General features: G+C 42.4%; 1 protein-coding gene across 4 annotated transcripts in view; it reads left to right on the top strand.

The window, feature by feature from the left end:
* Positions 1-24,528, top strand: part of SLC10A7 (solute carrier family 10 member 7) — a 215,019-nt gene extending 190,491 nt beyond the window's left edge. For 2 of the 4 annotated variants that reach the window (XM_032764876.2, XM_032764875.2), the window contains 3 exons: positions 12,208-12,353; positions 20,662-20,700; positions 24,108-24,528. In XM_032764876.2, the coding sequence (XP_032620767.1) occupies positions 12,208-12,353; positions 20,662-20,700; positions 24,108-24,236 (314 nt within the window). In that variant the 3' untranslated portion in view covers positions 24,237-24,528. Of the gene's footprint in view, positions 1-12,207; positions 12,354-20,661; positions 23,579-24,107 lie in introns of those variants that run through there. The other 2 variants (XM_032764878.2, XM_032764877.2) reach the window with 2 other exon arrangements.
* Positions 24,529-25,565: the final 1,037 nt, after the last annotated feature.

Genomic DNA, 25,565 nt, shown 5'->3' with positions numbered 1-25,565 from the left:
GAATCCTCTCCCCATATAGCGTTCAGATCCAGTAACTCTCGTGCGGTCCCTGCTGGTGCTCTTTTTCGATTCTCAGGAGACTGCATTGCTACCTGTGCTGATGAGCTCTGAGTGGTCACCTGTGCTGATCAGAGCTCCACACTGGCCAAACAGGAAATGAAATTCAAAAGTTCACGGGGTTTTTCCTGTCTACCTGGCCAGTGCATCCGAGTTCAGATTGCTTTCCAGAGCGGTCACAGTGGTGCACTGTGGGATACCGCCCGGAGGCCAAAACCGTCGATTTGCAGCCACACTAACCCTAATCCGACATGGCAATACCGATTTCAGCGCTACTCCTCTCTTCGGGGAGGAGTACAGAAACCGGTTTTAAGAGCCCTTTATATCGATATAAAAGGCCTCGTTGTGTGGACGGATGCAGGGTTAAATCGGTTTAACACTACTAAAATCGGTTTAAACACATAGTGTAGACCAGGCCAGTGTATCACAGAGCCATTGAATCTCTTGCAGCCAGTATGAATCTCACACAGACAGGACTGAATTTCAAAAACTGATTCTCCTGCATCCCCAGGTAACTTTGGGGCCAATGTAATATGTTAACAGGGTACTCAGCGATCCATCTGTATCCCAGTAGTGCTGTGCTCCCAAAGGCAGTAACAGGCGCCCAGTCCCATGCTAGACCTGTGTGAGCTCTATTTTGAATGCTTTAGTGTCATTGGCCTAGATTCACAAAGGTTCTTAGGCACTGAAGTCCCAGCTTTAGGCTCCACTCCTAGTCACAAAACTTCTGCTGAATCCTGTGTGTGCCTAAACACACTCAGCACCTACGCTTTTGCAGTAAAAAGTTCTCTCTGCTCTTTTGTTTCTGCCTCTGGCTTCAGCTCTGGTCACATATCTCCCACCTAAATCCCAGAGCAATTCAAAAACCAAGGAGGACAAAGATTCACCTGCGTAACTCGTGTGGGGCCTGATCTGGCCCTGCGCACACCTATCAGACCAGGCCCCTCAAGCAGGTTGACGCAAGACAGAGAGGGTAATGGGAGAGGAGGGAGAGAGAGAGGACTTCCCTCACAACTTTTAGCCCAGTGGTTAGGGTATTCAACTGGGATGTGGAAGACCCCCCGTTCAAATTCCCCCTCCAACTGATGAGGAGAAGGGATTTCAACAGGAAAACCACCTAGTATGTTGGCTTTTGTGACTGTCTCCCCATTTAGGCATTAACTCAGGCTTCGTGGATCAGAGTGTTGTTCCTGTGATTTTCCAGGCACATAAGTTAGGTGCCTTAATGCTCAGTGTCATGACTCCTGAGTATCTTTGTGAATCTAGGCCATTGTCCTTTCTTCAATGCATAGCATGAAAGTAAAGTGTTTTTGTTCATTTGGATAAATGCAGGCCTGCCAAAACTTCCATCTGAAGGACTGTCCCCCATTTGTGACTTTCTCATGTTGTCCCATTAAGCTCGTTTAATTTCTCACCTTTTCGTTGTGCAACTTCCTTCTTAGGCATTTTTTTCTTTTGCTGCTGCCTCAGTTTGTCCTTCCTCCCCATGTTGAAACTGAATTGAGATCTGAAAATATATTCAGTTCCTCACTTCTTAAAATACTTTAAGCAAGGGATTCTTTCAGCATAATTTAGATGCTATTGAGAAGGCAGTGGCAAAATAACCCCAGCTGCACCTGGACTCTTCCCAGTCAGACTTCAGCCGTAGATATGGCATCAAAAAAGTGCTAATTGTGCAGATCACGGCTCTTCTTATGCCAATAGGCAGAGGGAAAACATCCACGTTAATACTTTAGGTTGGTCAGGCTACAAACCTGGCCATTGTTGACGGAACATAAGAACGGCCATACTGGATCAGACCAAAGGTCCATCTAGCCCAGTCTTCTGTCTTCTGACACTGGCCAGTGCCAGGTGCCCAGAGGGAATGAACAGAACAGGTAATCATCAAGTGATCTATCCCATGTCACCTGTTCCCAGCTTCTAGCAAGCAGAGGCTAGGGACACCATCCCTTCCCATCCTGGCTAATAGCCATTGATGGACCTATGCTCCATTAATTTATCTAGTTCTTTTTTGAACCCTGTTATAATCTTGGCCTTCACAACATCCTCTGGCAAAGAGTTCCATAGGTTGACTGTGTGTTGTGTGAAGAAATACTTCATTTTGTTTGTTTTAAACCTGCTGCCTATTAATTTCATTTGGTGACCCCTAGTTTTTGTGTTATGAGAAGAAGTAAATAACACTTTCTTATTTACTTTCTTTCACACCAGTCATGATTTTATAGACCTTTAGCATATCCCTCCCTTAGTCATCTCTTTTGCAAGCTGAAAAGTCCCAATTTTATTAATCTCTCATATGGCAGACGCTCCCTACCCCTAGTCATTTTTGTTGCCCTTTTCTGAACCTTTTCCAATTCCAATATATCCTGTTTGAGTTGGGGCGACTGCATGTGCACACAGTATTCAAGATGTGGGCATACCATGGATTTATATAGATATTTATATTATATTTTCTGTCTTATTAAGGCTACATTTTAGTCACTGGTATTTTTAGTACAAGTCATGGACAGGTCACAGGCAGTAAACAAAAATTCACAGCCTGTGATCTGTCCATGACTTTTACTATATACCCCTAAATAAAACTTAGGCAGCAGACCACAGGCGCTCTGTTGGGGGCAGTCAGGCACACAGTGGGTGCTGGAGGAAGTGGCCTGGGACCCCTGCTGGTGCTGAGGGGGGAGGGTTGGCGGGGCTGGCAGGGGCTTCATTCCTGGCTCCACATGTCCCTGCAGCTCCTAGGCAGCGGAGGGGCCAGAGGGCTTCATGCCCTGCTCCTGCCACAAGCACTGGCTGCACAGTTCCCATTGGCCGGGAACCGCAGCAAACAGGAACTACGGGGCAGAGCCTGTGGGCATGGGCAGCACACAGCGTGGAGCCTCCTAGTCCTTCCTCTGCCTAGGAGCTGCAGTGGGACCATGCCAGTGGGAGCCAGGGAGCCTCCCACCCTGAAGTAAGTGCCTCCCTGCACACCCCAAGCCCCTGCCCCTAGCCTGAGCCCCCTCCCACTCACCCAAACTGATGCTTCTGGCCCAGGGGATGCCCAGCTCAGGCATCCCCTAAGCCAGCACCAGCCGCTGCAGAAGTCACGGAGGTCACAGAAAGTTACGACTCCCTGACAGACTCACAGCCTTACTTTCTATCCTTTACTATCTACCCCTTTCTTAATGACTCCCAACATTCTGTTTGCTTTTTGACTGCCTCTGCACACTGAGTGGTTGTTTTCAGAGAACTATCCACAATGACTCCAGGATCTTTCTTGAGTAGTAACAGCCAGTTTAGACCTCATCATTTTATACGTATAGTTGGGATTATGTTTTTCAATGTGCGTTACTTTGCATTTATGAACATTGAATTTAATCTGCCATTTTGTTGCGCAGTCACCCAGTTTTGAGAGATCCTTTTGTAGCTCTTTGCAATTCTTACAACATGCACAAGTAGGCAGAGAGCTGAATGTAGTTTTCAATGTTCAGCAAATAAAGAATGAGTCACACCTGGTCTAGGCATTATGTTAGATAGGACTCTCACATATCGCGATCTTCTTACAAAGGCAATGACTAAGGTCAAAACACACAACAACCTGCTTGGAAAACTGACCAGAACGACATGGGCACCAACACTCAAACATTATGCACTTCAGCTTTGGCACTCCATTACTCGGCAGCGAAGTACTGCGCTCCAGTATGGGCTTGCTCATCTCATGCAAGGATGATCAATGTACAACTTAATTCCACTCAGTGTATTATTTCAGGCACACTTAAATCTACTCTACCATGGTTACTAGTTCTCTGCAATATTGCTCCACCCAGTGTTCGCAGAGATGAAAGAGTAGCAAAGCTCATGACAAAATTGCATGATACGCCACATCTACCATTAATTAGAGACTTCATTGATCCACCACATGGTCATCTGCCCTCACCGCACCCATTGTGGCTAAGTTTACCGGGTGAGGGATTTATGGTAGAGGATGGGTGGCGAGCTTCATGGTCTGCAGAGAAAGTGACAAATAATTATCTTGTCTCTGACTCAACATCAACCTGGGTTTGATTTACCATGAAAGCAATAAAGCCTTCTCAACCAATTTCATTCATGGAATTTGTGCTGCAGCAGAATTTCAGTGGTTTAAGAGACAGACCACTGTGTCGGTGTGAGCAGGCACAAACCATGACATACATTCTTGAGCAATGCAAAATGACTTAACTTCCTGGAGATCTTCATGCCCTGAACATTGTTGATAAGAATGGTGTGGATTGGCTTGAACCCATTGCATATGCCAAATAATAAATCAAAGTGTTGTGCAGTTTCAGAGTTTTAAAAAACAGTGGCCAGAAACCCCTTCTTCAATCTACAGCTAACCAGAAGTTGTGTTCCTTCCTTGAGGACACAGACCTAGCCATATTAATATGTTCTGTGTCACCTCAAAGCTAAACTATTAGTGTGTTTTGTCTAGGATAAACATGAAAGCTCCATCTGGTACAACATGCAATATCTCCTCTGAACAAGACAGATTGATCTCACGACATCACCGGTACACTGTGCTCAACAGCAGCTCCCCATCCAAGTCCTTGTCTGCTTTAACAGCTTTGTTCTCAACTTTAAATCCTAAATAGGTTAGAACCTACTCATAACCATGACTACCTTTCTGCACCCCTCTGAGAATACTGCCATAGCAGGGAAGATATGGCTGGCAAAACCATTAGGAGAATTCTCAGAGGCTGTTTGGCAGTGTGTTCTTAGTGGCGGGATCTTATGAAACTTCTTGCTACTGGCAGTCGAACTGAGCTGGTGTCTTGCCTGTCTCAAACAGATCCAAATGCAAGACTCACCTCTCTGAACAGGTATTTCCTTCATAAAGAAGGCTGCGAAATGTCCTGGCACTCCTCCTTTTGCAATCAACTTCCAAAGTGATCCTGCAGAAACATAATATACCTTGGAAAGGGGCTGAGAAGCTGCTATTATTTGTAACTCTGTAATGTCTTATTTCTTGTATATGACGCTTCGATACCGTGGTAATTGACTCACTAGAAATGTATTGACAAGTAGAATAGAATATTACAAATCCGCACACCAAGGACTGTATTCTAATTATTGTCATTGCTTTGGTGTTGTTTACTTTTTCCTCTCATCTTCTGAATGGCTTGTGTGTCCATACTTTCAGTGGTATTCTCTTTCTGTTGTTCCAGATATGTTTCTCCGAGTAAAAATACTGCAATTTCTCATATGTGCAATGCACAAGTGATTTGGAATGTGGTTCAGTAATATAAGTGATAAATTTTTAGGATAAATGGTTTGGTATAGAGACATTTAAGGGGAAAAAACTGAACAATAAAGTAAATAAATATAATGGCTAGCAATAATTCGGGTTTGGGGGTGAAGGATAATAGCCTGTATTTTGGTAGCAATAAAATGTTATATTAAGTTCTCTCAAATCATAGCAGTACTTTAGAAAACAGCAAGTGATGAAACGCTGCTATGAGGAAGCTTCCAAATTCAGGGAGCATAAAATAAACATATTAAAATAGAAAAACTGAGTTCCAGTATTTATTGTTTTATCCTTTCCATCATGGGTATAGGATAAAAGAAAACTCTTACTTGCTTGTTAGAAGAAGAAAGCTCTTACTTGAAGTTCTTACTTGGCAGATGTCAGTTGAAAGCTCTGCTATGGAATATGCTGCAATGTCAAACTCTGTTGGGTAATTTTAGACAAATGTGTCATGTGTGACATGGAAATATGGCATGCTGTACATTAGTGATTTCCCAAGTGTTTGGATCAGGTAGTAATGTGCTGAGAGAGCGCTCTTTATCTATCCACATTGTGTACTTGTATAGCAGTGGGGAAATGCTTTTGGTAGAAATTACTTTAGTCAGAAAAAGAATCCATTTACAATATGTGCCTTCTAACATCTTTCAGACAATGCATTGTATTAAAGAGGCACCTTTTGATTAATGTTTTATAAACATTTTTCAGCATGACAGCTTAAAGTCCCTGTAAAATTGTAAATGCGTGCATAGTGCTCACTTCCATAAAGTCAAATGCCATCTCATAAAGTCTGGTTGGATCCTGTCAGCCATGGTGACACAGAATCAGTACCTTGGAGCATTAAAATTAATTTGCTTCATTTATATGACTGCAATGATAGCTAGATGAAAAGAGCCGTATATTTAAATTTGCTTAAAAATATCTTCAAATCTTGTAAGACTTTTTTATTATTTTACAGTTAACTAAATGTAATGAAGTGCAGCATGGTATTTTCATTGGACCTTGTATAAAGGAGACTAGAAAATGTGAATGTAACAACGGGGGGAGAGAAAGGAAGTGAATAATGTGTGAGGTTACACTGGGTGCAAGGCTGGGGGAAGGGAAAATGGATTCCAGTTAGTTATTTGGGAACCAGTAGCCTTGGATCAAGGATGTCCAAACTACTATCTTGGGGCCAAATCAGCATAGGTGAGGGGAGCTAAAGAGCTTTTCTGGCACACCCACTCAGTCCCTGTGTGTTGTAGCTACCTCACCGTTATTGCTGGCCATGTTAATAGTCATGGAGGTTGGGCAAACAGATTTTCTCCTACTCACATATCTACTCCACACATAGGTAACAAGCTACCTTCTTCACTCTTTGAATCACCACAAACCAGGGCGGACACAAGCCCCACCATATTATTTATTAGATCCCTTCTACCAATTCATCAGTGCAGCCTTGTGTAGCCACATACAACTGAAGATAAATTTCCCCCCCTTAACCTATTCTCTGGAGAGTGAGAAGGGAAGATCACCCCATCTTGAAATCCTGTATCCCCTGGTCTCTGCCTGCCACTTTCTTGTGCTTCTTTCTTGTCCTTTTAACTGTTCCCAGCTGATTGGTTGATTGCTTTCATTAGCTGGTCAGCCTCCTGTCTAATTAAGCCATTGAGCATCCATCTCCCCTATTAATTCCACTCCAGGAGGGAAATAGCTAATACCTTTAGTGACCGGAGCACTGGGTCAGCTCTAGGCCCCTAGCACTGTATCACAACAAGCTTTAATGTTAGTAGTAAAAGAGTGGTGAAAGACATGGGAAAAGAGCAGAAACATCAGGAAAAAATGGGAATCCAGCGCCACAAGGCTGGCCCTCCTCTCATAACAACCATTTAAATGGGTGTTACACCATTGCCTTCAACAGAATTACACTTGATTCTCACTGCTGTAAGTGAGAGGAGAATTGGGACCCTCATGCAGCAGAAGAACACCAGTTAAAAGGGCAAGAGCTGAGAAAATGAAGAAAAGAGAGTATGCAGGAACAGAAAGGTTAGGTGAGGGAGAACATCAAGGGCCAGAAGAAGAAAAGATAGCCCATGGGAATACAGGAACCAAAGACTGAGATGGAACACAGGAACAATGAGAGCAGACAGGAGCGGGAAAACAAAGGAACAAGCCCAGTGGAGCAAGAAACAGAGAAAATCTGGCTGGAAAGATGATTGAGTGTCTAGATAATTATTTTTTCCCCAGAGGTGATGACATTTTTTTGGACAACCCTTGCTGTTCCTCCTTTCTGCTTTTCATCTCCTGATCCTGTGAGGTGCTGTCTTCTCACCTAACTAGGCTCCATGGCTCCCTCTTTTCTTGGAGGTGAATGTGTTTGTCTCTGACCACGTGTCTGTCAGAATATTTGGCCACCTCTGCTTTACGTCATGGAGCCATAGCAGAGTCTAAAATCCCAGCAAAAAATAAAGGACAGGCCAGATTTCCTACCCTCTGATAGCAGTGTAAATCAGGACTGACCCCAGTGAAGTCAATAAGATTACACAAGTGTGAGGAAAAATCTGGTCCAGTGACTCTTAAGAAAAAACAAAACAACAAAACCCACCACCCAGAGCATACAGCAATATATGTCTAGGTACATATAACCACTTTTAAACCATCCATAGGACTGCACATACGCTAACAAGATCTAAGAAAAATGAGGTGAGAAACTCTTAAAGTATTTTGAGAAAACCTGAGAGGTGACTGACTGACCTTATTTTATTTTAATTTGTGTGCTCTGATGCTGTGCAAATTTATACTGAGCTACTTTAGTCTTACTGTAGCTATCTTACTACATTAGAGTCAGTAGTAGCATAAGTGATGAGCAAAACAGGAGCGGACAGTCCAAAATAAAGATAACCAGACCCTTTTTGCTTAGCACCTTCATTCCTTGCTATCCATCTGAAAGATTTAAATTCATCCCCTTCACTTTACTATTTTTGTTATGGCAGCACCTGCTCATGTCACTACTGTTTCAGTCAGTGTTTCTGTTATAACTTCAGTTAACAGCAGTTCACAACCTCAGCATAAAAGTACGTTGCAGGCTGGAACTTCGCATACATCCTCAGCCCAGGAATCAAGATGAGGGCTCTTTTTCTTTGCTTGTTTGGTTTATATTATTTTAAAAAGAAACCAGTTTGGCTCTTGGTTACAGAAGAGCAAAATAACATAACAGGTTTCCAATTTGAGTCTTTCTTCTCTTGTGCCTTAAAAATTATGTATTTTTTTCCTAATTAGGAGTTTGCAAGATTTTCTTACCTGGTATATGGTAACATCTTTGGATACTTCTATTTTATAAATGACTTAGTTTTACATAGAACTACAGCTACAGTCCTATGGACTCTTACTGGCATCGAAGGCATTTTAAGTATTGTTTGGCACATTACACACAAACGTTTGTGTTTATCATTTTTTTTAAAATGTAGGGAGTAATTTTTAGCCAGTGAAAAGCCAGACTTCCAACACTTTGTTTTCACCATTACTGACATGAGTTCTGAGCATCCAATCTATGTTACTCCCCGATTCCTTATTTAGTACAAACACTTAAAAGCTGGCAAAGGCTGGGTTTGCAGTAAATGGGAGCTGCATAAAAAATTAACAGGATTTTTTCTTAATTAATACACACCTGAAAATTTACTCCACCCCCAGTCAGCTTTTCCTGGTAAATTGTGGAACTTTAATTGCACACTAAAGGCTCACAAAGAGCTACTGTTGTGACATGTATCTAAACAATCCATGAATTAAGGATCACTTAGTACCCAACAATCTAATTATATTGTCACACTAGTTATAATATTTTGTAGTTATGGATGGCAGCCTTCATTTTACTTCCCAGTTTTTACTGACTCATAACTTTCCCTCAAAATATCAACTTTTAGGCTAACATTTCTTATGGTTGTTCTCACCCCAGGACTACAAAGAACATGTCCATCACTTTGGATCTGGGACAGAATTGGGAGTCAGAGTTCTAGTTCTGCTTCTGCTGTTAGTTTCCTGTGTGACCTTAGGCTAGCCATTAAAGCTCTCTGTCTTCATTTCTCCATATGTAAATATGAAATAATGGGGCTTATTCACCTTTGTAAAGTACATTCAGATCTCTGGATAAATCTGGGTTATCTAAATGCTAAGTACAGTATTATCATCATCAAGCTGAATGTAGTATGCTCAGCAATTAAGACATTTTTCAGATTGCTGTCTTGTATTTAGAGGACCATACTTTTTTTTTATGCTTTAGGTTCTAAAGTTTGGGATGGTAAACTGTTATGCAATAAAACTGTTTTCAGTGTGCAAAAACAGCATGATGGGCATGTGTAGCAAATGATACTTCTTTGCAATGCAAGTATCCAACATAGGAGTCTATCCAAATATAGTATATTCACTAGCCCCAGAAAGCCCTTGAAAGATCTTTCGTCCCTGCACCTTGGTGAGCTCTCATTCTGCTGCAGGTTACCATGAATCCTCCAGGCCTTTCAGAAGTCCAGCAGGACTCACATCCTTTTGATTGAGATATGGCACAACAAAACCAACTTTAAATGTCTCCCCCTTTTGGGTTGATGACAGACCCATAATGTTGTTTGAAGGTGTTTGTTTAATAATATTGGACCCAATCCTGCAGACCCTTATTATGTTACTGATTATTCACTGGGAATACTCACATGAGTAAAGACTTCTAGTTATAAGTATGGGCTTGAAGGACCGGAACCAGTATTAGTAGTTTTATGTAAAGAAATTGATAATCTGGATTAAAAGGAGCTCCTGAGCCGAGGCAGCATGAATAAGGAAGAGTTCAGGCAGCATCTTTAGATCTGAGCATCATGCATGGAGCAGGATTAGCTGGAGCTGTGAACGTGGGACAAGTAGGTTTTATGCTGCCTAACTAGGGAGGGAGACAGCACTTGGTCTGAGAGGACAGTAAGAGGAAGAATTCACGAATGAAGGGAGAAGTTAGTGTTTTTTAAAAGTAGTAATTTTGGTGGATCCAAGCCCTCAGCTGGTGGGAGTGAAGAAGTGTCTCACCAGCTCAATAGTTACTCTCTGGCCAATTAAGGGTCCTCACAGATGGACTTAGAAAGAAGATCTGTTCAGCCCACCTTGTCTGGAAGGATGAAGGCCAAAGTATGAGTCCCCTGGAGTGACATTTAAATCAAGGATAAAATGGGACGAATTCTCAAGGTTCTCCTAGGGAATAGCTGGTACTTTCATTTGTGATCCTCTCTATGGTCCAAACAAGGCACGGATAGGTTACGTGTTCTGTCTGCACCCCTGTTTGTTGGAGCGTAGTAATAATTTTCTTTGTCTTAAAAGCAACATTTTGAACAATGCTATGTTTGAAGTAAACACCTAACATTCTATTTCATCTTTACACAAAATAATGTATTCTTTTAAATGGTAAGTAACCATGAAGTGCTTCTGAAAGGTGGTAGGCTGAGGTCTCAAAGATATCCTATATCTTTCTGTATCTGCATGGCAGAGCACAGATAGCATCTGCCCAAGTTTTTGCACACTGCCCTGTAATGAACCGCAACCATGGCCAGACCCACTAAAGGGGGAGCGTATGGTTGATCCTCCAGTGACATGTTCATGCCTTCATCTCTCTTTTTAGGCTACCATCAGTAGTGTTAATTCTGCAGATGATTTGTGTGATGTGGCCACTTGTCCACTGAGGATGGAACTCATATCAGCAGCTCATTACACATAAGTCATTGAATAGTCATCAGATGTTATCTCTTGCATTCTTTGCTAGACTTCTGTGGAGCTTTGCAGGTTTGGCTCATGGCAATTTGTCCAAACTTCTTGGGTTTGGTTCATTTAGACTCCCCCCAGCCAGATGGTTCATGTTTCCTCCAAAGGTTTGCCAGCCTCTATAAACCCAAGTTTGGGTTTGGGATAAAAATTTCACCTATTCAGGTTTTGTAATGAAAGTTTCCCAAATCTCATCCCTCCCATCCTTTCCCTAGAGTTGAATCAATGACCTAGAGGTGAAGAGTTTTGTGTTTTATTTCCAGCCATATATGGAAAAACATTCCATAAAAAGAGATCCTCTCAGATTATATATATTTTAAAACTTATTTTACAGAACAAGTATTTAAAAAGATACCTTGTTTTAGTATATAATAGCTGAGTCAGACAGAGACATACAATCCCCAGCATCCTCTGTACTCTAACCATTTCCTAGTTCCCTGCTAACTACTTCAGCTAATTTGTTCTGCCCCATTAGTTCATTAGGACTTTTGTCTTCCTCCCTTTCTTTGAAAACTCATGGCCAGAGTGAGAAGTGATATTATCTCACTAACAAATGACTGTTTGCTTTGACTGGCACTTGGCTCCACCTGAGCCATAAGCATCAACCAGAGCAGGGAAGGCTGATGATTGAACACTTCTCTATGGAAAGGGAGTGGGGCAGGAGTTTGTAGGTGCACAGTGCTCCCACACAGCTGGTAGGACTGGAGGAAGATTATGAATGGGAGCAAATGGGTAGGTTCATAGGGAACAAGTGAGAAAAATGGGGCTAGAGCAAAGGAGAGAAAAAAATAAAAGAATCCAAGACTCCCTCCAGCACCTGCACAATCACTCTCCATCAAGGTGCAAATCTGCATCAGACCTCTGGCTGGAGCTTGGCATCACTCCACTTAATTAGGGAACTTATGTTTGAAGCCTTTCTGGTATTTTAAGGCTTTGCCAGAGGAGGATGGGGTCCTCTTCAGTGGAGTTGTTGTGAATCACCTGGTTTTTTGCCTTTCACAAGATTCTTCTGTGTCTTCATTCTTGCAGAAATGTTCTTTTTGACATCTTAATAAAATGTAAAATGCTTTGCTGTGATCTTTGAAGTGAAAAGCAAAGTCGGAGTCTTAAGTCTACTGTCTTTGTGCCCACAGGGATTCCAATGCTGAAGATAGTATTTGCCGGCTATGAGCACCTATCTTTAATTTCCGTCCCCTTACTTATCTATCACCCAGCTCAGATTCTTCTTGGCAGTGTGTTGGTACCAACAATAAAATCTTGGATGGTTTCTAGACAGAAGGTAAGAAATTGCTCCCACGTAATATTTATAATGCAGAGTACTATTTTTCTAATGTAAGAAAAAATAACATAAGTAAATGTAACTCTGAAACCCTTCAATGTTCTTGTAGATACTGGCCTAGGTTCCTTTGTTCCTTTCTTGTTTTATGGTGTTGATATTCACAATAAGACTGAATTAAAACCCAGGATTCAGACATCCCAGATTTTTGAGAAGTTCAGATCCAGATCAGTCCTCTGCAGCTGGCTTCTTGCTCATTAGGCACCTGACTCAGAAAACCGCCAATAAGAAGGCCCTTGATAGATCTGAACTTTGCAGCATGAGTCAATCTCTATCAAATAAAGCTAGCTTTGGAATTTCTTTTCTGATGAGATTTCATAAATATCATTTTAAGGTCTTGTGTATCTGCTGGGTTTTGTTGTTTTGTTTTTAAATGAGAGCCCTGTATGCAATGAATTAAAATCATTCAGGACTAAAGCTGTCATTGTTTTCTAATATTATGTTGTCCTTTATACTTATGAAAGATATACAGATTACTCAGTGGATGAATGGTATTTCATGTCAAGTTTTAAAAACAAAAATATAGCATTGGCTGGTTCATAGGGCTGTAACATGATACAGAGATGTTTTTCATCTCTAACTCACTGGGTCAAATTCAGATTATTACAACGGTGATCGGTGCTATTACCATTTGACAGCTGTTCAGTGGTCCATGTGAAATAAGTTTAATGGTGTCTGTCCAGTTCCTAACATTGAAATATCAACACCAGGAAACAAATCCTCATGATGGACACTAATTGGCACCTCTGGTTAGCAGAGATGACAAGGACTGAATGAGTATGGAGACTGGGAAACTCTCACCCATACAGGGAATCCTTGTAAGTGAAAGTTGAGGTATGATTCAGCACAGTGTGAGAAAGCTTACACTGCCACTGCCTAAGTCTCCTCAATAGGCAGAGAAGAAAGCTGACTGAAATTTTCAGAATTTTGAATTTTCAACAAAAATGTTGGGGTTGTTGAGTCAGCAGCCAGAGAGGTCATCAGCTTCCAGTGCTGTCAGTCCTATGCGTGCATCAGACTTGGAGGCTAAGATTTTCAAACTAGTGATTTGAGGGGCCTCCGGTTTTGGTTCCTAACTTGAGACACCTCAAACAGTTCCGATTTCCAGAGAGTGGATCCTCAACACGGTCTAAAAGTCGGGCCACTTTAATGGGCACCCAAAATCACTAGTCACCTTTAGAAATCATGGCCTAAAACTCAGATTAAAAATTTCGTGCCCTAAAAATGCCCTTTCAGGCAGACTTTATCAATAAAAGTACAGTAGTCCTGATCTTCAGCTAAACTTGGGTCTAACTTTGTGCTATTCCTGCAAAAAAGGCCCAGTTAAACTGGCATAGCTGAGGATGATCACCACACTGCTCGTGTATCACCTCACTCCTCCCTGTGGCCAGGTTAGGGAGTATGGCTGGAGCTAATCTGCACATCTGTGATCTCCACTTGTAGTGTAAAGGCCCCTTGAGACTGTTGGCAGTTGTTGCAAGTTACAGTAGCCATCAGGGAGGGTACAAGATTGGGGGAGAGCAAAAGTGATTAAAACCACCATTGCACCCTCCTTTGGAGCTGCACCAAGCACTAGTTTCTTATTCATTAAGCACCAAACAAGTCATCTACTCAAACTATAATACTGCAATAAAGATATTTTGAGAAACTGTCATTCTGCTGCACCAATATATTTCACTTGGTCTCCTAGGTTATTCACATGAATATTATTTTAATTACTCTATTTTTTTTAAAATCAATGAAGTTTTTGGTACAGATGCAATAATTACAATAGAACTGAATGTTGTGACTGGATAATGGTCTCCCGCTTTGAAAATAAACATGTCATCATCACCTTGATGATTATTTTCTATAAACACCTTGGCTTCACTTTGGCATTTCTCTTGCAGTGGGAGATGGTTATCCAGTCACAGTTCTCAGTTCCCCTGACATTCTTCTTAATTATGATAGTTCATGTGATCTGCTTGTATGAAATTGAATTTAAATATTTAGAGGTTCATCTGCAGTAGGATATTTCTAGCTTGTAAATATGGCAGCAAAATCTGCCAAACTACAAAGTAAAAGAAATTGTTACCCAAACAAAATGTGAAATTGTCTCTCTCCCCTGAACTCCTTGGTATATAATATCCAAGAGTACAGTTTCTAATGGCCACATTTTGGCAGTCTTTAAATGCTGGTGGTTGTTGGGAGACATTGCATATGCCCAGTTTATTTTTAAGGATTTTTTACATTGGTTTTAAATAGCATCTTCCAAGGAGCTTTTACAGGCTTGAAAATATATAAAACTAAAGGACAAATATTTGCAATACAAAGACTCACCAAATCACATCTCTCAAAATATAATTCACTTATTTAATCAACCCACCCCAAATAAGTCTCCATCCTCATACCAACTTACATCTGTTAAAGTACCCCTTCAGGATAAGCCCAGGAAAAAGCATGACTATTCCCTGATGAGGGTCAGCAAATCCAGTCTCTCTAAGACCTATAGGAGTTGTGAGTTAACTTCCAGAGTTCAGAACTTCTCTTAGAAAATGTCCTGTCCTTCCTCCCCCACCCACCTTTTATAATACAATGGGCTATTAGGACTAGCACCATCCCAGATAGAAATTGCAGACTTATACCACAGGAAAGAGCTGGCCTCTCAAGTAATCAGGTCATTTAAAGCTTTTTTTGAACACTTTATTTTTCACCTAATAGCTAATTGGAAGCTTATATAGATCACAGAGCACTGGTGTAATGTGCCATAGGACGCACTACTTAATAAATAGAAATCCATTAAGTGCCACGTAGGGTGGTGCATTGCAGCAATTTTATCTCCACAGGACAGAGGCATAGATAAATAAAATAGGGTCTATGCTCAAAAAAGAAGCCATGCTTCTCTGTTCAGATGCTACTACTTGAGCATCCAGGAGCAGCTATGTTCTAACACTGCAATTCGGAGGACAAACCGCTACTCCCTAAATCAAGAGGCCTCTCCCCACCAACCTACAGGCACAATCTCCCCTTTGTATGAGTTGAGTCTCAGCTAGACATGGAGTAATTTGCTCAACTTGGGTCATGCATCATGGCAATGTAGAGTTGGGTGATGTCAGCATATTGGCAGCAACTAGTCATGTATAAGTACTTAATGGGATGGTTGACAAGCTGTAGGAACTGATACAGACATTAAATGTATTTAAAACTACGGTGTTAGAGGCCTCAGGACTGATAACCTATTTGCTTATTGTTACCATCTGGGACTTCTTGGAAAGGAAGCAATGATATTCGATCACCCATCAATGCAACTGGTACAATTTCTGTACTATAATCAGGTCTGAAACCAGATGATCAGAAGTCAAGGGAATACGAGGACTCCAGATATTGTCTGAATAGCCTCTCCTTAAGCTTCTCAACAACCTGTCCCAAAAGGAATTTAAAACAGGTCAATAATTGGATTATCTGCCTCACAAGATGGTTTCTTAAGCAGAGCCTACCAGTTGCTCTCTTAAGGATAGCTGAGGCCTGGTCTACACTATGCGTTTAAACTGATTTTAGCAGCGTTAAACCGATTTAACGGCGCACTCGTCCACACTACGAGGCCCTTTATATCGATATAAAGGGCTATTTACATCGGTTTCTGTATTCCTCCCCGACAAGAGGAGTAGCACTAAAATTGGTATTACCATATCAGATTAGGGTTAATGTGGCCACAAATCGACGGTATTGGCCTCCAGGCAGTATCCCACGTGCACCACTGTGACCGCTCTGGACAGCAATCTGAACTTGGATGCACTGGCCAGGTATACAGGAAAAGCACCACGAACTTTTGAATTTCATTTCCTGTTTGGCCAGCGTGGAGCTCTGATCGCACAGGTGACCACGCAGAGCTCATCAGCACAGGTGCAATGCAGTCTCCTGAAAAGAAAAAGCCTCCAGCATGGACGCATGGGAGTATTGGATGTGATCGCTATGTGGGGAGAGGATTCAGTGCTAACAGAACTCTGTTCCAAAAGACGAAATGAAAAATATTGAAAAAATTTCCACGGCTAGATGGAAAAAGGCCACACCAGGGACTCAGTGCAGTGCAGAGTGAAAGTTAGAGCTCAGACAAGCCTACCAGAAACCAAAGAAGCAAACGGAAGGTCTGGAGGCGCGAAAACATGCCACTCTACGCTGAGGTGCATGCATTTTAGGGGGCTGTGCCACCACTACTCACACCCCGTCCGGGATTCCGAGGTGGGGGCGGTGTAATATCCAACCATGGTGAGGATTCTGCGGAGGGTGAAGATGAGGACGGAGGAGTAGGATAGGGAGGATGACCTTGAGCGAGCACACTGGCACTCTACGTTACCCAACAGCCGGAGCTTTTTGTGACCCAGACTGGAATTACCGCCCGCCTTCCCAAGCCACTAGAGCCAAACCAGAATGAACATGAAGTGGCCTCTGGTGAGTGTACCTTGTTAAATATAAAACCATGGTTTAAAAGCGCGTTTTTTAATGATTGATTTGCACAATGAGGGACTTGGGATGCAATTCGCAGGCCAGTAAAGTTACGAGAAAAGTTGTTAACATGTCTGGGGAATGGAAAGTCCTCCCCAAGGGACACTCTCCATGAAGGCTCCTGGAGGTACGTACCAAAAGCTTTCCAGAATGTTCTTGGCGCAAGTCAGCCTTGTTCTGTTCCACCATGGTAGGACAACAGCCATGCACGTCAGCAAGTAATCTGGTATCATGTGCATGACAAAGCAGGAGCTGCCATATGGCCTCAGGGTGATTGCCTGCATTCAAGCAACATGCGTTCTTATTCGCGTCTGTTACTGAAGGAGAGTGATAAATCGTCCTGGGAACATCTGGTTGAGAATTCAGGAATTTAATTAAGGGGACAGAGATGGTATTTTTTCCTAATTTGGTACTGTTGCTAAAAGAAATCTTCCTTGCAGGTAGCGAAGCGGGGGGAGGGGAAGAAGGATAAGCGGGGAGTCTTATTTTTGTGGTTTGGACTAGCAGGACTTCCCAGCGCCAGCACGCGTGGGGGAGAACAGGGGGTGATTAGGAGTGATCAAGCCATGTTGTCTGGGGGAGAGGGGTAAAAGCAATCATCCTAGAGAATTGGATGGAGGCGGGTGGCTCTGCTGCGGCATTTATACGAGGAAAGAAGCTCTGATGCTTCTTCACTGTTAACATGCAGCAGCAGAGATAAGCAGGTGTATAATGAAGACTGGAGAGCCCGAAAGACAGGCTCCATAGCTGCAGCAAGCTGAATTCTTAGGATGCCCGAACCTGCGTCGGGGAGATTATATCCCAGAGCCGCAAGCACAATATGTAAGATGCAAAATACTTGTATTGAAAATCAGCATGTGCATGTAAGAGTGAATGGGTTGTACACTGGAGAGCGTATAAGCATTGTTCGTAACGGATCTTTTAAATGACTATCTTCCTTTTTTTCTCTCGACTCATGCAGCGGCAAATTTTCAGATCCTATCTCCGATCCCGAAAAGGCAGCTCAGATAAGGCGGAGGAAAAGCAGACGCAAGACAAATGTTCTGGAAATCATGAGTGACCCGGACATGAAAGAGCTCATCTGAAATGAGTGGACGGACATGGTAAACAACTATTCAGAAAGAAGGGATCATGTGAACGTGGAGGATAGAGGACCAACATGAGGGATAGGAGAGATGCTCCATGATGGAGAAGCGGCAGGGAGAGTGTCGCAAGAAAGATCAGCGGTGCGCGGGAGGCAACGCTGGGAAGCTGCTGCGTATCAAAACGATACTTCTCCCGATGCGGTGAGGCTCAGGAAGAGCACGGGTCACGGAAGTATCTGCAGCCCCTGTGTAAACCACCCTCGACCAACGTCACCATGGTCCATATTTTCCTCACCACGTGTGAAAGCGTGGAGGGAAGCTCGGCACCGCTCCCGACACCTGGACAGTCCACAAGCAAAGGCTTATCAATGACAGCTGATGTGTTAATAGGCCTTTCCTCCTCACGTTTCCTCTCAATATCAACCCGGACTTACCTTGCAGTTCTCTCCCTCGTTTTATATGATTTTTTAATAATGAATAAGATTTTAATGAATAGTGTGTTATTTTCCTAAGCCAAGCGTAAACGAAGGGCGAGGGTGGATTGCTACAGGGAAGGCAGTCAACTAAGGGTGGGGACGGGATTCTGAAGGGGAAACAACACAGCAGTCACACCGTACTGGCCCATGATGAATCTGTTTTCAAAGCTCCCTGATATGCACCGCTTCGTGGTGTGCTCTTCTAATCGCCCTGGTCTCTGGCTGCGGTAATCAGCGGCCAGGTGATTTGCAGCCTACCACTGCCATAAAGGTCTCCCCCTTACTCTCACAGAGATTGTGGAGCACACAGCAAGCAGCAATAAACAAAGGGGACATTGGTTTGCTGAGGTCTGAGCGAGTCAGTAATTGCGCCAGCGCGCCTTAACGGCCAAAGCACATTCTACCACCATCCTGCACTTGCTCAGCCTGTAGTTGAAAGCTCCTGACCACTGTCCAGGCTGCTGTGTATGGCTTCATGAACTATGGCATCAAGGGGTAGGGCTGGGTCACCCAGGATAACTTAGGCATTTCAACATCCCCAACTGTATTTTTTCTGGTCTGGGAAGTAATCCCCTTGCTGCAGCAGTTTAAACAGAGAATGCTTCTGAAGACGCGAGCGTCATGAACCCTTCCTGGCCATCCACAGGGCTTGCGCACACATGAAAGTACCTCTTGCGGTTTACGTACTGGTGCCCTGGTGCTTGGTGCCAAATAGGGATATGGGTTCCATCTATGCCCCCACCCCACCCCAGTTAGGGAATCCCATTGCAGCAGCCATCACTATATTGCACATTTCCAGAGTCACAACCTTCGTAGCAGCAATAAATGATTGCTTTGGCACTGCATCACAGCCGCCCCACAGTAGATTTTCCCACTCTAATTTTGATTCCCCGACTGACCGGTAGCTTCTGTGTTGCAAGCCTCCAGAGGGCTATTGCCACTCGCTTCTCCACTGTGAGGGCTGCTATCTTCTTGGTATTCTGGCATTTCAGGGCAGGGGAAAGCAAGTCACAAAGTTCCATGAAAGTGCCCTTACGCATGCGAAAGTTTCGCAGCCACTGCGAATCGTCCCACAGCTGCAAAACTATGCGGTCCCATCAGTCTGTGCTTGTTTCCCGGGCCCAAAATCGGCGTTCAGTGGCTAGAACCTGCCCCATTACCAGCATGATCTCCAAAGAGCAAGGGCTGGCGGTTTGAGATAATTCTATGTCCATGTCCTCATCACTCTTGTTGCCGCGCTGCCGTAGCCGGCGCCTCCTCCTCGCCTGGCTTTGCAGGTCCCGGTTCAGCATAGACTGCACGAGAATGTGCGAGGTGTTTACAACGTCCACGATTGCGGTACTGATCTGAGCAGGGTCCATGTTTGCTGTGCTATGATGTTTGCATAGTTCACTCAGGAAAAAAAGGTGCGAAATGGTTGTCTGCTGCTTTCACGAAGGGAGGGGTGAGGCTGTATCCAGAACCACCTGCGACAATGATTTTTGCTCCATCAGGCACTGGGCTCTCAACCCAGAATTCCAAGGGGCAGGGGAGACTGCGGGAACTATGGGATAGCTACGGGATAGCTACCCACAGTGCAACGCTCCAGAAATCAACGCTAGCCTCAGGCCATGGACGCACACCATCGATTTAATGTGGTTAGTGTGGCCGCGTGCACTCGACTTTATACAATCTGTTTTACAAAACCGGTTTATGTAAAATCGGAATAATCCCGTAGTGTAGACAGGGTCTGAGACTCAGCCCACCAACAGAAATGCTTTGACATTCTCCTCCAACAGCTCCAGTGCTCTCCTGCTGGGCTTTGCCACTCATGAAGGAGACAGGTACTAGTCAAAAGTTGTAACACTAAACTCCCCAGCACTTCAGTGAATGACAGTGACTGAAATGCAAGTAGAGGGGAGTTTGCATTTGCCCCTCCAGGTGCTGCTCTGCTTCCACAGAGGCACACAGCTCAGTTTGGAGCCAAGTGATTTTATCATCCAGGTAAGATGAAAATCCTTCACAGCAAGAAAAACTTGACTCTGCAACTGAGTGGAAATGACTTAGAACCTTTCAGTTATAAACTGTAATAAAGCTGGATTATATGGCTTCTCAGAGGCACCTGGAAATACGCTGAAACCTTTACACCCACTAAAATAAAAGCTTGCCTTGTATTTGGTCATATTCTTTAGCAACACAATGAATGACTGTTTTGTTTCATGTTTGCAGGCACTGAAGTTAACAAGACAGCCCAAAGCACCGGTGAAAGTATAACAATGGAAGGAGTCCGTGTTTCAGTGAATGTATATATGTACTATATACTGTACACACACAGACAATTGAGAAGACTGGTATTTGTGAATGTTGCTTTAGTGCATATTTTATTTTTATATCTATATTAAAAAAGATATATCTGTTTAAGTGCCTTAAAAATGCATTTTTGGCAAAAGCATTGTTTCCAGAAGCCACTTTGTTAGTTACTGCAAGAGATTGTACAGTATTTTGTAGTCATTTAGTTTTTATTTTTCTAACAGAACAAATTATCATAATTAAAAGCTGTGTTCCCTTCATCACCTCTCATTTGAAAGCTAGGATGCACCACCTGTAAGTTAGTGTTTTAAACTAGCTAAAATGACCCAGGGCACATCCCTCTGCTGGCTAACTTTAGAGCAGTGCTTTCTGAAGTTCTGTTCAAGATTAACTTGAATTTCTTATGTGATTCTCTTATCCTCCCTAGTCATATGACTGTGACATGCCTTTTTCTTCTGAGTTTGTGTACACTCAGCATGGGGCCATCCATTGGGTAGGAGCTGAGAAGCATAAATTATTTGCATTTGTTGACACAGTTGTCTAGACATTCCTTCAAAGTTAATGGTTTCTCAAGAAATTTCTTTCAGTTCCGTATTATGATATTGTGGCATTGTAGATCTTAAGTGCATCATAAGCTTCTTCAAAGAAATGGTCTGGTGCTTGGGTTATGAGTGAAATATTTGCGTTTTGCAGCTAAGAGGGTTTTTTATTATTTATCCAAGGTGAACAAAAAAAAAATTTTCTATTCTTTCTCCCAAATGCAACACAGAGATTTGCAGTGACAGAATTCTTTGCTATTTTTTAAATAGAATCTTTACCATACTAAAAGCAAAACTAAGTTATATATTGCCATGTTAATAAACCTCTTGAGAACAAGAAAGTTGACAGTTTTTTCCTCTAATTGAGAAGGTTGTAAGGCAACTTAAGAAGGAAGCTTCTAACAACAAGAACATTATCATGGTTAATTTGACAATCAAATGCAAATATTTTCTTTAAAAATATAGATTTGTTTTTTTAATAAACAGAGAAAAGGGACCAAGGATACATGTATGCCCAGAAAGGAAGGAGTACAGGTATATAGTTGAACACACAACAACAAGCACCTTATTCAAAATGTCAAGCAATTAGAATGGGTGCATTAACATGGACTCTGCTAGAATTGTGGTGTCCATTAAAAAATAAAAGGGAAAAAAGGTAAACTTCAAAGAGTAAAATAGATAAAGGTACAGAGTTCAGAGGTATCCTGCATGACACTATTCCCCATGCACTCAATTGCATTGCAAGTACTCACTGCAAACACAAAGGGGAAGATCCTCAGTTTGTCTCTGCCATAGCTCCATTGAGCTATGAACGTTTATACCAGCTGATGATCTGTCCTAAGATGTCAGGGATACATGTCCCCATGTGTTTGTCAAATTATTTTTAGCTGTATCTCTCCTGTTATTCTTGGTTTAACATAAGAGGATTCCATTCGGTGCCAAGCAGAGATGCCTTGTGTTAGCAGAGGTGTGTAGTAGGCTGCTCCATTGCCATTGAGATTAAAATATCAGACATTATTACTGGCTGTTAGTGATGTGTTTTGAAATCATCAATCCCTGATCATAAAACATGCAAGCAACGAAGATCCTGCAAGATGTTGATGCCCTCAGTTTCCATTGACTAGAGTTGACCCAATGAAACGAAACACGAATGAGAGTTAAGGGTGCTCAGTGCTTTGCAAGACTGAGCCTGTATTGTCTAAGCTTCTTTTCAGCTGCAAAGAATGCACAGAGCAGTGGCCAGTGAGCTCAAAGATGTTTTTGACAAGTGTGCCTTTAGAAGTGTGCTCAAACCCAGTTACGAAAGTAGATCAAACAGAAGTTTTTAGATCCAAATCATAAGCTTCACTTTATCAAACGTTTTCAATAAAGTGGCTCCATATGCATCAAAATGCGTTTACCTAATGCTTAAGAACACTGAGAGCAGCCAAGAGTTGGCTAAAGGGCACAGTTCCATTCTAGCTTTTTTGTTTTGTTTCCATGAATCTGTCTGTGAACCCTCAAAGTATAAAAAGGCCTGATCCAGCTCCAATTGAGATCAGTGAATCTTTCCATTGGCTTTAATAGACATTGAATCAGGCCCAAAGACAGCATGAGTTTGTGGTTGACTGTTATAAATTATTAAAAGAATTCTAGCACACACATTTGCTTTTTCCCCCTTCATTGGTTGTGTCTTGTCTAAACAGTCAATACACTGCTAATATTCCAACTGATCTACCTCGCTGTACTGAATCTATTGCCTTCGGTACATGCAACAACTAGTTTAGATTCCATTGAAAATGTCTGTCTTTGTTATAATTTTACTGTGTTAAAAATATTCTTAAGACTATTTTCCAGATAATTTTGTTAGATCCTTTAGTGTAATTAGTGATGGTTTAGAGCAGCCTAAATGGTATGTTTATTCCTGTTTTTACATAAATTAATGTTGGATGTATTGTTTTGAACTAGATATAAAGCAAATCTGAAATACATTTTTAAATCCGTACTTAGTGGAACTTAATTATTCATATCCAAAATATTCTGTTATGTTTAAAGATGGTTAAGCTGTTCATTTTATGCCTTCAGTTATGCTTACATATCTTTTTAAAAGGAACACATGGGACTTAGTTTTGTTAATGTGAAATTAGGGGAAAGACAAACTTCCTTATCATCTGGGTCTGTGTTTGGGGTAGGGGGTTGTAAGTTGAAGTTTCATTCTTTTTTCAGTGAATTTTCTGCATGTTCCTTTTTAAAAAAAAAAGTGTGAACAATTTTTAAAATATTTTACTAATTAAATTGAAAAAAGTTCTTTGTCTAGAGACAGTCTTTTTCTTTTTGATATACATAACTTCAAAGACCTGTTTTTATGTAGCAGAAAAGGTGAGAGCCAAGCAGAGGATATGGCAAGTTGTAGTCAGATTTAAAGAAATTAATTGAACATGGTACTGTTTTATAAATAGAGGATTAGAAAAATTTCTGAATGTTTCTGGCCTTGGCTTCAAATTTATTGGGAGAAATACAGTAGTCTATATTCAGGCTAAAACTCCTTTTGATATAAATGATATTTTTGGACTGTGTTTAGGACTCTGCTCACTCATTAATGCCTTACATTCTGCATATCTGAGGCTCCATATATTACTGTCAATGCAAAAAAAAATCACACGTATTGTCAACTCTAGGTATCAAAAGTTAACAGAACAGCTAATCATCTCTTATGTGTTGGAATAAACAAAGCTCCAAAGCTCAAAGAGTATAATGGCCTACGTAGTATGTTCAAGTCAAATAATTTTCTAATTCTTTTGAAATCCTGATCCACTGCTTTTTTGGTTTTTGTACTTTCTGTGTCAGTTGCTTAGTTTGTGCAGCACACAGGCTAAAAGAGCAGCAGTCCCAGCAGAGACTGATGACTTGTATCCATCCACAGAAGAGAAACAGAAGAATTCAGCAGTTTGGTTTCACAAAAATACAGTTGTATAAATTATTCTGGTGAACAGGGAAAGAGGAAACCTTTGTAGTATGCTCCCTAATCACAATTTTCACCTTCAGTTGTACATGTGCATGATTTTATGCAGGAATGGAATAGAAACCAGGATAAAAAATTGTGTGTATACATACATACATACCTGTGTGTGTGTGTGTATATGTGTTTATGCATACATCTCTGGAGAGAAACAAGTCCAAAATATGTAAATGTTTGCAAGTGATGTGTGGAAGAATTGTTTCTTTTTTTGATGTTATTCTGGCATTAAAAAATGAAATACAAAAAACACTGGATTGCTTTTCGTATTGAATCATAATCTACAGAATTATATCAGACTATCACAGTATCATACTTTCTTCTTCGAGTGCTTGCTCATATCCATTCCAATTAGGTGTGCACACGCTGCATGCACGTTCATTAGAGATTTTTACCCTAGCAACACTCGGTGGGCCAGCAGGGTGCCCCCTGGAGTGGCGCTGCTATGGTGCCGGATATATACCCCTGCCGGCCCCTCCGCTCCTCAGTTCCTTCTTACCGCCCGTGTCGGTCGTTGGAACAGTGGAGCACAGGTTAGCTGACCTCCACCTCCCTAGTGATTCGCTCGTTTCTATTGTATTGTGTATATAGTTCGATTTCCTATAAGTATAGTTAGTGTTTAGTTATTAGTTCTGTAGTAGCTATTGTATATAGTTAGGAGGGATCGGGGGTTAGCCCCTTCCCCTCACTTGGTACCGGGGCCCATGCCCGGTTCACTGGGCTTCAAACCGTGCTCATCCTGTCATAGGCCGATGCCCACAGGAGACCCTCATGACTCCTGTCTCAAGTGCTTGGGTGAATCCCATCTCACGGAGAAGTGCCGCATCTGTAAGGCTTTCAAGCCCCGGACTAAAAAAAGAGCGGGACATTCACCTGAAGAAACTCTTGATGGAGGCAGCACTGACTCCTCAGTCTTCATCACCGCCTGCGGCACCGGGAACAAGTGCCTCTTCTGCACTGGAGCGCACGCCGACAGTGAAGGCTCCTCAACATCAGCCATCACCGGCCCAAGCTCCTACCCGGCACCACTCTCTCTCACCAAGGAGCAAGAAGCACAAGCCTCCTGCGGCTACTGTATCTACGCCGCAGTCTGAGCGCTTAGCTAAGTCGGACCGCCTGGCACTGACAACTGCCTTGGCACCGACGTCCTTTGCACCGTTGATTCCGGCCTCGCAAGAGCCGTTGAGTCTGGTGCCTACCAGCTCCCCGGCACGCGCTGTGGTTGAGCTTATCGTGCCCTCCACTCCGGAGACTTTCTCTACAGCACGGGACTTGATTGCCTTGACGGA

This window comes from Chelonoidis abingdonii, chromosome 5 (genome assembly GCF_003597395.2).
Source record: "Chelonoidis abingdonii isolate Lonesome George chromosome 5, CheloAbing_2.0, whole genome shotgun sequence".
Taxonomy (NCBI): Eukaryota; Metazoa; Chordata; order Testudines; family Testudinidae; genus Chelonoidis; species Chelonoidis abingdonii.
Note: the sequence above shows the minus strand (reverse complement) of the source record. Positions and strands in the feature narration are given on the sequence as shown.